The sequence below is a fragment of the Lepidothrix coronata genome, unplaced genomic scaffold, assembly GCF_001604755.1.
Source record: "Lepidothrix coronata isolate B3197 unplaced genomic scaffold, Lepidothrix_coronata-1.0 Scaffold117, whole genome shotgun sequence".
Lineage (NCBI taxonomy): Eukaryota > Metazoa > Chordata > Aves > Passeriformes > Pipridae > Lepidothrix > Lepidothrix coronata.
Genome location: NW_016690297.1, coordinates 2,504,863 through 2,519,338, shown reverse-complemented (window position 1 = coordinate 2,519,338; position 14,476 = coordinate 2,504,863). Strand labels below are relative to the sequence as shown.

The 14,476-nt window shown below is 35.4% G+C and overlaps 1 protein-coding gene across 1 annotated transcript in view; it reads left to right on the top strand.

Moving 5' to 3' along the window:
• The window catches only part of ASAP1 (ArfGAP with SH3 domain, ankyrin repeat and PH domain 1), a 148,866-nt gene that overhangs the window by 77,559 nt on the left and 56,831 nt on the right, over positions 1-14,476 (top strand). Inside the window, 4 exon segments of the mRNA XM_017825216.1 lie at positions 7,042-7,187; positions 11,304-11,378; positions 11,713-11,762; positions 13,980-14,109. Of these exon segments, the coding sequence (XP_017680705.1) occupies positions 7,042-7,187; positions 11,304-11,378; positions 11,713-11,762; positions 13,980-14,109 (401 nt within the window).

Genomic DNA, 14,476 nt, shown 5'->3' with positions numbered 1-14,476 from the left:
ACACTCTGTTACAAAGAAAAGGTGTGCACAGGAGGGATTTCCTGCAGTAACTGATAAACGTAAACTGGGGTTAGTAAGAGCAAGACAAAAGACACGTGCTATACATGTTAAACCTTATAAAAATAAGTGTAAATATAAGATGACTGAAACTCAGACTCATTTTGCCTCCTTGTACAAAGAGTATTGCTGAGCCAGCTGTTTTCTTATGCTTCAGTGATGAAAGTAAATTTTCTTGATGTTTAAGTAAAACATACCAGAAACAGCTATAAAATGAATTGTTATTTATCAGTTCGAGAAAGAATTGCATGACTATTTTTGTATTTCAAAAGAAGGCCTCTAAGTACATTTTGAGAACTCAAAACTGGAATTTTGTTTTACGAATTGAGTTGTTTGTTAGGAGGTAAGACCATATTTAAACTACTAGAGTAGAAAAAGTTTTTTTAAAACTCCCGTGCTCCATAATCTCCTTTGAGAACTCTAGCTGAACTGATGAGAAAAGTTTATTCAGGGACAATAGAAATCATTTTCCCTTCAGTTCAGTAATCCAATTCATAACTAACAAAAGTCATAGCTAGGATTTTTTGGGTTGTATTGGTTTGGGGTTTTTTTGTTTTGTTTTTGGTTTTGCCTGAAGTAACACTTGAAGAGTGACATTGACATAATGCAGTGTCTCATACAGAATTCTTCATGAAGGCCGAGCCCTCTGGTGTGTTGGTTTGTTCCTCTCCAGTGCTGAATTATAAACCACAAGGGACTCTGTTCTGTTATAAAGAGCTTAAACATCACCCAAATACTTTCTGCTTTTCACTCACATCCCTCACCCATTTGTCATATTTACATTTAGATCAACTGCTGTGGAAACGAAAACATACCAGCACAGAAATATGGAAATGCCTTAGACAGGTCCCTTCCCTCTTTACATTCCTGAAAGTACTGTTTGGTAAAGGGCTGTTTATGAAATCCAGTGAGACATATAGATGGATACCTCCTTGTCACCATTTCCTCCTTGTCTGGCTTGCTGTTTACTTCTGGCATGATGAATTGCATCTGTACTAGGAACCCATCTTATGTCAATGGTGCTTGAACTTAATGGAGGATCTATTCCGAATTGCTTTCCTGTAGTATTTGGATTGAGTTGTATTAGCAGTAGATTGCACAATTACTTTTGTAGATTTTTCAATAGCTCTTTTTCATTACTTCCCTGGTATAAGTCCCAAATAAAATCAGAAGTGTTTACACAGTGGAGAAATAAAAACATAAAATCCATGCAAGACCAGAGGTACTGAGCAGGACCAGCAGTCCCCATGGTCTCCCACAATGACCAGCAGCAGATGTTCATGGAAGTAGAAAAATGGTGCAAAGATGGAGTGATTTTTAAAAAAAAAAAATATTTTGTTTAACACTTTCTTAGCTCACAATGATATGAAGGCTAAGAGTTACTTTGAGTCAGAACTGCTACCATGATGTTTGGTACTTCTTAATTGACTTTGACAATTTATTTTGTCTGAGATTTGAATTCATGTAAATCTTGATCATTCATAGTCTTGAATCAATCATTAGATGCTCCCATGCAAAGTTGCCCTGTGCTTGTTCTTCAGGCCTTAAGTCACCTAAAGAGGAAACTGTCCCTGTCTCAAAGCATTGGCCTCAAGCCCACCAAAATGACTTATTTGATGTTAAATTGAGGGAGTTTTGCATGTTCTGGAGCATGAGAGTTTGTAGGAGGCTTTGAAGTGCCAAAGCTTGCTAGGGTAGAGTTGGAGGACTTTTTGGTGGATGAATCCAAACTTGATTCAGTGTCAACCATTCTGTCTCTTGAAATAGGTTTCTGGATTGAGTTGTTTTTTCCATCACTCACAGTATCTCTTCTGATCTCAGCAGCCCTAGGGGCTTTCGAGTTTTTTTTTTTCTTTGTTTTTTACAGAAACTGTCACATTAAATTATCCTTACTCTCTTTCTCCAAAATGGCAGCATAGACTTTCTTTTCTAAAACAGGAAAGAGGAGGAATGAATTCTGGGCAACAGGGACTGGAACTGTGCAGAGTAGTAAGGCTTTAAGCACACTGTGGCAATATTTTGGTGTTGCTCTGTTGCATACTATGTTTCTTAGTAATTTCTGATATTAAGCTTTGATTTGCTTGGTACTGAATGTCAGGGTGATATAACTCCAGAATCCTTGTAATGTCTGCCTGATGCACACTTCCATGCATTGGGCATTCAACATGGGATTCCTCATCTCACTTGGGAGCTACCCAGGTGTGAGCCTTTTGCTGTAGACTCTTCTACGGTGAGGTAGGTCTGACTTCCTGTACATTTACATGAGAATGAGCTGAAGTGTAACTTTTTTCATGCTGAATGTAAGGGGAAGGGTAGACCCCAAGCTCCAGTCCAGAGATCCTTGTTCCTTTTAGTGTTTTGATGAGGGACAGAACTTCTCAGAAATCCAGTCATTTCATATGGACTTCCTCTCCCCATCTGCTTGTTGATCCCTGTGAAGGCAGGAGTTTCTTGAAGTAAAAATTTGTTTTTATAAAACCTGTGTTTCTTTTCTGTGTTTTTTATTTATCTACGTGTCCACCAATTCTGTTGTGCACTGTAGTTTCTACAAATTGCCTGAGGAATATATAAGATATACTGCTGGTGGTGCATACTTGAGTTCTCAGTTCTCTCTGGAGCTTACTAAAAATAGCTAATATATTTGCTTTTCATTCTTGGTGTAGTGTTGAGGCTGTTATAAATAAGAGGCTTTACTTTACAACTGTATAGTTTACCTATTTTATTCTTTTGTACGTGGGTCTAAGTGACTTGCCATCTCTTATTTTATCAGATTTTAAAAATTCTACTGTTAGATTTGGTATAAATCCTCTGAAGCAGAGTTGAAAGAAAATTATTCCATGAGAATCTCTTCAAGCATACCAGTGATGAAAAGAGATGCAAAAAGAAGTCATTTGCTTTTCTGGGCTGGCTTATCTCTCATTACTCTTACACTGTGGTGATCTAGAGAATAGTCTCACTGAGATACTCCTTGCTCTGGAAATATTTGAAAGGGGCTTTTATTCCTTTTCCCTTGAACAATCTCAGTCCAGAAGGCATTATTGTTATCAAATCCAGATAAGTGTATGGTGGTAAAATAATTTTTTCTTTTCTATTATTTTTTCATTAGATTTCAGCTTTGCGAAAGATGAAAGGAGAAAGGATGCTTTCTTATTTAAAATAACTTCTGCCATCCTTTTTAACCTTGCCAGCTTTCTTGCTATTTCTAAAGCCTTTCTGAGTCATCTTTCATTCATAAATGCAGCTTGGCTCTGACCTTGGTTATTTTTCCTCTGGCTACCCATGGAACAAAGCTGTTTTATAAGTGCAACATAAAAATAGTTTAAAGTTCATCAAAATTCTGAAACTTTTTTTTTAACTTAACCAGGTATGCAGAAATAATTCTCAGTAATTTAGACATTCTTTGGGTTTCTTTGGGTGTAATTAAAATATAATCATTGACAGAAGAGAGTAGTGTTTTTGCCTTTTTCTTCTGTAAACTATTTAACTTTTTGTATGTGTGTGTGTTTTTTTCAGTGTTTGCAGGGTAATATATCTGAACAAAACTGTTGTAGAGCATGGAAATGTTAAAGCTTTAATTTTAGTGATGTGTTTTCTAGCTTCCAGCATATAAAGGCTGTTCTTTAACCTCTCTTCGCAGTATTTGTGCTTCTGTTTCCTTACTTAATATGCACAAGTAGACAGGAATTTCACTTGGTTCAGAAACATATGCTAAAAATTCTGGCATCTTCTGAGTGGGAAATAAACATAGTACTTAATGAATGCTGTGGATTTCAGGGAAAGAGAACAAATTCTTTGTATATCTTGGGAATCTGATTGAAGTCTTCTATGTTTATCATGGGAAAAATTTACCACAAGGTAACTTTAGGCATAGGCAACTTCAGGTACTGCCTGGGAATGCAGAGCAAGGTGGGATTCAGCCCAGGGAATCCTTAAGCTTGTGCCTATGCAGTGCTCAGGGCTCAGAGCATGTGTGTTCCCTGCTTCTGGAAAGTACTGCTGTTCAGCAAAATGCTGCTGTAAAGCTGCTGTGGCTGCCATTCCTTCCTTAGTTGCTTGGATCCATATCTTCAGATGTGTTCCTGTTATTTCCTCTTAACACACAATCCTAATATACATGTTAGAGCACAAACTAAGAGATGCCTCAGCACTGTTGTGCACTGGGGCCTACCAGAGCTTTCTCAAAACAAAGGTAGATTCTGTGCTGAGTGTTTCTGTGAGTTGGATGTGTGGATTGTGCAGAAGAGGAGATGCACAGCTTTCAGCTCAGAAGATACCACTGCTGTGTCCAGTCCAGTATGTTGCTTTACAGTACATCTTCCATGCTGTAGTGAGGTCCTCAGTCCAGGCTCAGGTGGTCGGGGCCTTGCCAGATCCCATTGGGAAGGGAGTGATTAGAGGCCCCCTGGAAGGGAGTTGCCTTTGTTGGTGGGTGCAGGGCCCGTCCTCAGTTGTCTGTGATTTTGGCATGTCTCAGGGAGATGCTGAAAGAGCAGGATGTCTGTCTGAGGAAGCTGTTCTATTTTCACCACAGTCCTGAGTTGTACTTACAATATTGAGAAGACATGAGCCAGTTCTGGAAGGCAAACATTACTCCTTGTATGTGCTGCTGTCAGGGATCGTGTGTCGCTCTCAGGGTTATTAAAGTCTTATAGGAGAACTTGTATCTAAGGAAGTAAATATTGTCATGCCCATTATAGCTTTCCTTATGCAAAGGAAATTCTATTAGGACATTAGGAAATAATTTCTGAGTTTGCATGAGGCACCTACAGTGAGACTAAAGGAAGCTGTTTGCTCTAGACATGTCGGATTTGACATGTTGTATTTTATTGTAGGCTACATAGCAGATTTAATTTTTCAGCTATGTGCATTTAAGGTCAAGTAGAGAACTTCCTTACTTCTTCAATAGAAAATATTTCACCTCCTTTACAAGACTTGCACTGATACTCATGTAGAAATTGAAAATGTCTTATTCTTGCAGAACACTTGCATTTTGTATGTACACGTATGGTAATTACAGAAATAAATACATAAATATTCCTTTTACATCACAATCAAAGCCTCACTTCTAGATTTAGGTGATTTGCAATCTGAGATTTTTGAGAACTTCCTATATATTGTTCCAGGACAATGATCTGCTTCCTGCTTCCTCTTTCTGACTGGGAATTTATTTTGCTTTCCACAGACAGAGGAAACAGACTTCTTCATCTCTTTTTTCAGTCTCTTGACAAAATTATTTTTGAAAATGCCCTATGAAACAACACAGTGCTTAAAATCAAAATGCTAGGAAATACTGTGGGGTTAGAAGCACTTCACAGGCAAGGATAAGGGTTCCATGATCTAGCAGAATTCTTTGTGACCTTCCATTGTCCTTCTTCCTTCAGCTCAGCTGGGTACACTTGAGCTTTACTCGCTTAGAACTGCATAAGCTAAAGCTCCTTCATAGATAAGTCCTCTATGTATATTTATGCAACAGCTTTTACATCAAAACAAAATGCATATTTCGTTGTTATGTAGTGGTTTCCTTGGGTTCACTGCTAAGCTATTTGATTAAAACCGTATGGTTTTGGAATAGCTTTCTTAAAAACATACTGTTTGAATTACAACTTCGTATTAACATATGATTAAATATTTGGCCTTCTGAAAACCTCAGTATTAATGTCTGATTTTTAGAATGTGACTTGTCTGATGTGTGGGGTTTGGGGCTTGGTATTGGTAAATGAGGATCATACTTTTTTTTCTTCCTTTAATGGGTTTTCACATATTTTTGTTGGAGCTTTAGTGCACTGCTTTTTGAATATCCCCAATAACTTAGGAGTGTTATTGTTTAACTCTTCATCTGCTGTTTGTTAATGTCAAAATAGATTTGTGCATTGTGGGACATTATTCATGAGCCTTGTTTGAAGCTTATGTCTTTTTCTCTTTTATTCCTTCTTTTGAGTCATAACTTGTAATTCAGATGCTCTCAGGCAATATGACAAATAAAATTTGCAGGTCTTTTGGGAATAAATGTGGTACCTACTGGTAATTATTCTCTTTCCCTCCCCCCCTTTCATTTCACAGAACTAGTTGGAATAGCTCTGTGTTTTTGTGTTTATGGCTTGCAGAAAGAAACCACATAGTAAGACTAGGAAACTCATTAAAGTGAAATATTGATTTAATTAATACCAATATCCTCTAAGAGAGATGAGCGTGATAAAATCTGTCCCAAAGGGCTGTAGAGGTAAATTTTCTATTTAAAGATGCTAAAATGAAAGTAACAAAAATTATGCAAACACATACCACAAAAGTAAATAAATAGAAGCAGGAAAGACATTTCAGATACAACAGTCCCTAATTCATCCTTGAGTCAAGGATTTTCCTCCCTCTCGCTGGCTTCAATTTCGTCTTCTTGGTTCTGACCTCTTTGTATGTGCAGTTTGCTGTTAAATACGTTGAAACGAGTCTTTGGTTGTGCACCAGTACACATTCCATTATCTGGGATAACTCAATTTTACAAAGCAGGGGAAAAGGGAATCTTTGTCTGTAAAAGACTTTTCTTCTTTTAAACTTGCAGTCATATTCAGACTTGGTCTCTTTACTTTTATATCTGATACTATTGACTTTTTTGTTCTGTGACAGTGTCCTACATTACAAAGAAAAGTTTGTGTTACACTAGGCAGTTATAAATTCTGATATTGTTTACAAAATGAGCACATGTGCTTAAATGGTTTCACTGATGTATTTTTGATCTTATTACTTTATTAACTACAGAGCTTTCTTCATTGCTGTATTACAAATTCAAGTTGCTGATTTAAAAGAAGCATATATATGCCTATTACTTAATAGTTCTTTTTAATTTTAATATATTTACTGAAAATTAAAATAGTTTAACTTGTGGCTTTTTTCAAAGTACTGTTTGTTGGTTTGTTACTAAGTTGCAATAAGCTTAAAATTATAATTGACTGGCTACAAAAAATCTTTCTAACTTTTAATTTTTCTTTGCAGATCATGTTCAAAATGAGGAAAACTATGCACAAGTACTAGATAAATTTGGAAGTAATTTTTTAAGTCGGGATAATCCAGATCTTGGCACAGCTTTTGTAAAATTTTCCACGCTTACTAAAGAATTATCAACGCTGTTGAAGAACCTGGTGAGGAGTTTCAAACTTTCTTAGCTTTTAAGTTGTTTCAAAATAAAGTACAATAACTGCATGATCTTGATGTCTAATGATAATTTTTGAGATGCTTTCAGTTTTTTTCAAAACCTAACACAATAATTTCTGCAGAGATTCTCTCTAAGGGATATTATTACACACTCTCTGTGTTTGACTGTTAATTGGCAGTTAAGAAGAAAAATATAAATGTTGAGACATCACTTGAGTCATCATTCTGAAATGATTGACGGTGTTATATATCTCACGGACCTTAATTTTAAATCGTTCCCTTGAAGACTTGAAGTCTTTTCAGTTACAAATACAGTGTTGTTAGTTATGGCTGTCTTGTTTTACCACAAAAAGAGAAACATTCACTTTATGGAAGAAAAATAACAATTTGAGGAACAATGCTTAAAAGGTGTTAATAGTCCAGTCTCCCTGTGGTATATAAAGCATCCATTGCTTAAATATTAGCTTTTTGAAGGTGATTTAAAGGTTTATCTCATTTAAAATTTGTCTTAGGCCTTTTATTTCTGAAGGCTGGATAATAAAACTATAGTCATAGCAAATATCTTTGAACGCTGAAAGTAACAAAGCCACATTTCTTGCAAAATCATGTTTCATGGGCTTGATAGTTGTTATATTCAGAAAGTAATAACTTCAGTTTTACATTTTTCTTACAGTTGGCCTTATTTCCAAGCTTTTTTGGGGTGTGAAGTATAAGTGATATTACAGACTTTCTTTCCTAGAGTCCCTAATACGACCATAACTGCTGTAGGTCACATCAAAGGCCTGTGTAGCACAGTTCCCTGGCTTTGACAGTTGCCCAGGAGTGAGTCTTTAGGGAAGAGGGTAGGAGCAAAAATGGGGATAATTTCTATACCATGGTCATGTAAACAGTCTCCAGCTCAGAGATGTTGGAGCTGGAGACAATCTTTTGCTTTTAGTCCTCGTTAGTATTACCTCCATAAATTTGACCAAGGATTTCTTGAATGTATATTAGGCTTGGCTCATAAGGTGGAGGATTCCTCCAGAGTGCTAAAATGAACTGCTCTCTGAAATGTCATTTCTGTTTCTTTTGAATCTGATCCTTTCATTTATTGTTCCCCGATTCTTACATCTTAAATGAAATGTAAGAAATCCCTTCTTTTTCTCAGGAATTTACAGATAACTATAGTTCTTTCTTTCCCCTCCTCTGTTACTTTTCTAGCTGAGTCTTAGTTATTCCATAACTTGGATTGGTCTTGCTCACCCTTTCTGTATCTTCTCTGAGTACTATTGTACCCTTTTCTGAAACGAGTGGACAAACATGAAGATGGTTCCATTTCTTACCCCTTTTTCTGAAGGCTGATGGCATTATGATTACTGAGCATTGAGGCTGATGTTTTCTATGCTGTAACTTCCAGGTATTTTTTTCCTTGAGACATTTTCCTTGATGATTGGTATTTCATAAGCATGATTCTGTATCTTCTCCTTACGTATCACTTTACATATTTTAGAGTAGATTTCAGTCTTTAATTTCGTTCTCTCGGCAGTTTTACAAGGCTCTTGTGCAACTCTTTGTATCTGGCTTTTACTTTACTACCCAGATTAGCTCAGTATCAGCAGACATTCTCACCTGACTCTCTACACTTCTCCAAGACTCCCTTCTAAATATCTCAGGCTGCTCAGGCCCCATCAGCACTAAACCAGGGTGTCACTTCTGGCCTCTCATGCTGGTATTTACTTTGCTTTCTGAGTCTTGCTGCTTCATCATTACCTCCTTACTCACCTGAGACTGATCACTCACCCTGATTAACTTGCTTTGGAAGCTTTGCTCGGGCCTATTACCTTGGTCACCCTTTGTTTCAATGTGGGCAGTTTTAAAGACCAGTAGATATGCAAGGGACCCGCTTTCCTCCATAAATATTTCTGTCATTCTGGGTTATTTTTACCTTTTTTAATCTTAATTTAGCACACAATTAAAAGTGAGTATTTTAAAATGTGAATTAAAGTGCAGTTTAAGGAGAGTTTGGGACTAGAACTCAAGTTTCTTGGAAGATTTCTGGATCCTGCAGGGCATCCACATAAAATTTTAACTTCTTTCAATTGGCAACCAAGAAATGGTGGATTATTCACTTATTTAAAGTAGTGCTGATCAAGAGGAAAAAGATCTTTTAATTTAAGAAACCACACTTATTCAAAAGAACATTATCTTATGTCAGCTAGATTATGAAGCATTATCTAAATTCTTGTTGACAGGTTTTAAAGTAGGCTATTCCTAATTTACCTCATTCAGCAGTCTCACATAGACAACAAACTTATTTGACAACTGTCTCGGCATTTTAAAACCACTTATTTTTCACCTTGATTCACCCTGAGATAGAAAATTCTACTTTGTTGTTCTTAAGCGTCATTCAGTTTAATATGATTACACTGTAAGAAAAAAAGATGTTTATAATATCAAAATAGAAGTTGAGGTGCATTGAAAAAGCAGTTGAGAGGAGGACTCTGTAATGTCACTGATAAAGCCCCACAGTAGGTGCTAGGGCTTATGTTAATAAAATCAATTGGAAAAATGGTAGAAGGTATTAAGATGAATAGCAGGCTAATAGGCTTTTTTTTTTTTTTTTTTACCTAAAGCGGGTTGTTGCTGCCTTATTTAATAAAGGTACAATAAATAATGAATGGTCTTTAAAGACAGATGAATAAGGAATAGAGCTACAGAGTAGGCAACAAAAAATACTTCAAAAATTTTGATCCTTTTTGTTAAATCTTTCTAACTTCAATTATGGTTCATTAAAATTTTCCTATGAATTTTGACATTATGGATATTTCATGGGAAGGAGAGTATGCAATAACTTATTTTCTTTGTGAAAGAGTTAGAGAGTGATCACCTTCAGAGTGATATTCACTTACTACCATCAGTTACTATGAAGTAAAAACAGCAACTTGTATTACATACACAGCTTTGGAGAGCATCATTTTGAAATGATTGCTCAGCACACAAGGGCAAGAATAGCAATGTGTCCATTAATTATTGTAATAAAAGCAAATAAGTTGCTACACAAGTTTTACTATAACCTGTTGATATTATCACTAAATATAAGGTCTGAAACTTAAAATCTGTAAATATAGTATTTGTTAAGTTGTTAAATAGTTGTCGTAAAGACTATTTTATAAGAATGACACACAATGACCACTTCTTTAGCATTTTCTAAAGGTAATACATTGGTATTGGCCGTTACCAACTCTGGTCTTTGTTTTCAGCAAACTCGGAATGTCTTACCAGTACCAGAATCAGTTTCTCTGTTTTTTTTACTTCTACCTCCTTTCCTGTTCCAGGTTTCATTCTTTATGCAGTAATTCATTATAATAGTTCATTAAGCCATATGAAGACTTACATATATGAAACTGAGTGTGTCAGTGTCTTTAAATTGATCTAGATGAGGTTTTGGAATAACATTTATTGCACTTGCAGATTACTTCTTGAAAATTTGCATGGTGCTTGCCTCTTTCCAGGTGTTCAAAGCCTCTTTTTCCCCACCTCCCTTTCCTGTAAATGTCCTCAGCATATCTTTGCAGGCAAATTATCTTTTGTTCACAACCCTCACAAAATTATCATACACTTCCATCTGTTAAAAGGTTTTTTTTCCTTTATTTTGCTCTATATGTGAGGTTGTTTTGCTTTATCGGATGTGCTTCCAGTTCATTTGGGCTACTGTTTTATTAAGTCTTCAACAGTGTAATAAATGATTCCAAACCTTTGCCATACTGGAGTAATACACTGATATTTAGCTTAGTTTTTTCCCCCCTAGCTGACATTCTAGCTGGCTACTGTACAGTAATTTCAAGCCAAGTATTAATAGCTTGAATTGGTTATCCTTAACAGATTCACTTGGAAAAATGAGAAAAGCTACAGTGTCTTTTGAATATATGAGGAGTTTGAGTGGAGTGTTAGACCTGTAGAACCTTGTTTTGATTTTTCATCAGTGTGGATCATTGTTCCACAAAAGTCCCTTAAAAATTAGTTTCATGGACTACAGTGTGCTCAGAGGAGACTTGTAGGCAGTAGTTTGATAGGGTCATAATAAATGATTATGAATTTTAACAGTATAATGTTTTTCTTTTTAGCTCCAGGGTTTAAGCCACAATGTTATTTTCACTTTGGATTCTCTCTTAAAAGGAGACTTAAAAGGTGTTAAAGGGGTAAGTGTTGAAGTTTTTATTTCAGCTTCATCTGTTTTGTGACTGTTTTCCTTTCATTCATGAGATTATTTCTTATATTGGCATTCATTAATATTTTGTATGTAGTCCAAAGAACAAAATTGGCATGACTGCAATGCCTGAGAAATTCGTTGTAAATTCCTGTGTTGACATGCACAGGAAGACAATGCTTTACAAGATTCAAACCCAAGTATTTTTTCCAACTGCTGTATGAAAAATTTTAAAAGAAAACAGTACTTTTTGTTGCTATTTATAACTTGATAACTATGAAGATAAATTTTTAAAAATGTTCTAAGGAAATTTTCTATTTCCTAAGGACCTCAAAAAGCCTTTTGACAAAGCCTGGAAGGATTATGAAACCAAATTGTAAGTATTTTTCTCCCACTTTTTAATTTATTTTTTTCTATTTTTTCTTTTCCCTGCTGGTCCCAAACTCTGTACTGTATCTGTGGATGTAAATGTGGCTGCAAGGCACCTCTTCTGTGGATCTCTCTTTTGCACTACTGGAAAGAAAATATTTTTATATGCTCTCTGAAGTAGTTAAATGACTGCCTGATGTTTCTTTACTGTAAAAAAGACACTTCATGCACTTAATACTTAGATACTGAGCATTGTAAAGTGGAGGTTTCAGATGGCACTTGCACATTCTTCTAGTAACATACATAAAATATGTCAATAGTAAAATTTATTTAGATAAGATTTAGATGTTTAGAGATTTAGATGTTTTCTGTGTTTTAGAACAGTATATTTTTGAGAAACAAGAGTTTTAGTGCAGTTGGTGTGACTTCAAAACTATCTGATTTTAAAAATATTTTTTTTCTCTGATTCCTATTTTCTGTGGGCAAACAATGATTTATAAAAATAGAAGGTTGGAAAAAAGTAGTATTGTAGTTGCAGAACTGTTGGTGGAACGGTTCAGAATGCTCTCGGGGATGTGATGGGCAGCTGTTTTATCAGAATTCAAGAGCCCTCAGGAGTTAGTTAATATTTTGTATCCTTTCTTTTATTCCCCTTTTAATCCTATCATTAGTGTTGTCTCATTAATGTCTAACCAGGAGGGGAAAAAAGCAATCAAAGAAAAACTCCGGCCACTAAGAACTGCTGAAATATTTACTGACTTAATTTTCTTACCTACATATGGTAACTGTTGCTTTCAGAATTCATTACAATGGTAATCCTTGTGAACAACTGAACTGGAAATTACTTTATTATTAATCTAAGGCAAAAAGGAGATTCCTACTCCAAAACTGCGTCATTGTATTCAGTTGAGCATTCAGATTTACATGTAGAATTGATTTTTTTAATTCCTTTTTAGTTCTTTAGTTCTCACAGATATTGCATATTTTGCAGATATTGAAAGGTTTTCTATAGACAACAAAATAAAAATATTTCTGCCTCTCTAATTTCTATATATGAAATTAGGGATATCTTTGAAAGCCTATTTATGCCAAATCCCAATAAACAGAAGTTAGGAGATGAAGTATCTCGTACAGACCTAATACGTGGAATCATCTATAGATTCTGTTTACAATTTAGAAGGTTTAGGGAAAGATGCATGTTGTCTTGTTGCTATTTTTTTTTTTTTTGTGAGCAAATTTCACTTGGGTTTATTAAGACCAAGCAGGAAATGTTGCTTATATTTCTCCAATAATCTCATTTCCTAGAATTCATTCAAGACCAAATATTGAGTCCATTTTAGAGGTACAGTGCTGAAAAGGTTTTTTTCTATGTAAAAACATGATGCTTTTCTTAGTTACAGAAAAGCAGAGATGAAAAACAAATAGATTATTTGTTTTTATTGGTTTTCCACTGACAAGAAGTCCCGGTGTAATAAGCACACAGTGCTTTGTCACCTGTTTTACAGAAGTACAGGTCCAGTGTTGATTTTTCTCCAAAAAAGTGCTAGAAAATAAAGATTTGATTTTATTTTTAAAGAAACAAGGAAACTGTTTGTTTTTCTACTCCGTCTTGGAAATCTACATTTGCTTACAAGTGGAGCATCCCGTTAGTCTGCAGAGTAGACATGTAAGGACAGCCACACGCTCTAGTTAAGGTCTTAAGATGGCCTTAGTTCCATATTTACATTTCACTGTTTCAGAATTTCAGTGTTGGCTTTCTCTGAAAACATAGTGACTGGGAGTTGTCTCATTTCAGGCAGGTGCTAAACTTCGATTGCTGCCTTATTGTTTTTCTTAATTCCTACCATACTGCATGAACTTATTAAGTTATTCTGCCATTTTCCTGCCAAGTCAGTAGTTTCTTAGAGGTATGTTTTACACTGCTGTGTATAGAGGTGGAAGCCGTGGAGCCCATCATAGAGAATGAATGATATAATAATTTTTTTTTTTTTCACCAAGTAGCACAGAAACTAGAGAAAAGAGTTGCAGGATGAAAGGAAGAAAGGACAGTTTCATGGCTCAATTACTTCTGAAGACTTAAACCACATAGGATTTGGTATCCTAGAGGAACTAATCTTCAGAATGGCTTCTTTAATACTTCTTAATTATTATTTTTCCCTAAATAATACTAGATCATATTGTAGTAGAAAAAATTCTCTAAAATGTTTTCTAATTAAAATTTCAGTACAAAGATTGAAAAGGAAAAAAGAGAACATGCCAAACAGCATGGGATGATAAGAACTGAAATAACGGGAGCTGAGATAGCAGAGGAAATGGAGAAGGAAAGGCGGCTGTTTCAGCTACAGATGTGTGAAGTAAGAAACAAGTTTCAGTTTTTAATTACGACACCGTAGCCATAATTTAAGTCCCTTATGGGCCTTACTTGAAGGTCCTGAAATGTGCTTTGTCATTTAATGGGGGTGGAGGGAGGAAATTATTTTCATGTCTCATATTACAGCAATATAAAGACAAATATTTTAGCAACTCTGGTTGCAACTTTGCTTCCTTTTGTTTTATTCCCTTTTCTTTATTTTTAGATTATTATGGGAAGGTTCTTGGGCTGAAAATACACTATGAAAATATTTATTTTATCAGGATTATGGTTGAGCAGTTCAGGAAGTATTTAATATCTTTCTTCCAGCACACTTTCGGAAGACTTCTAAAATTTCTAATGAAGTGACA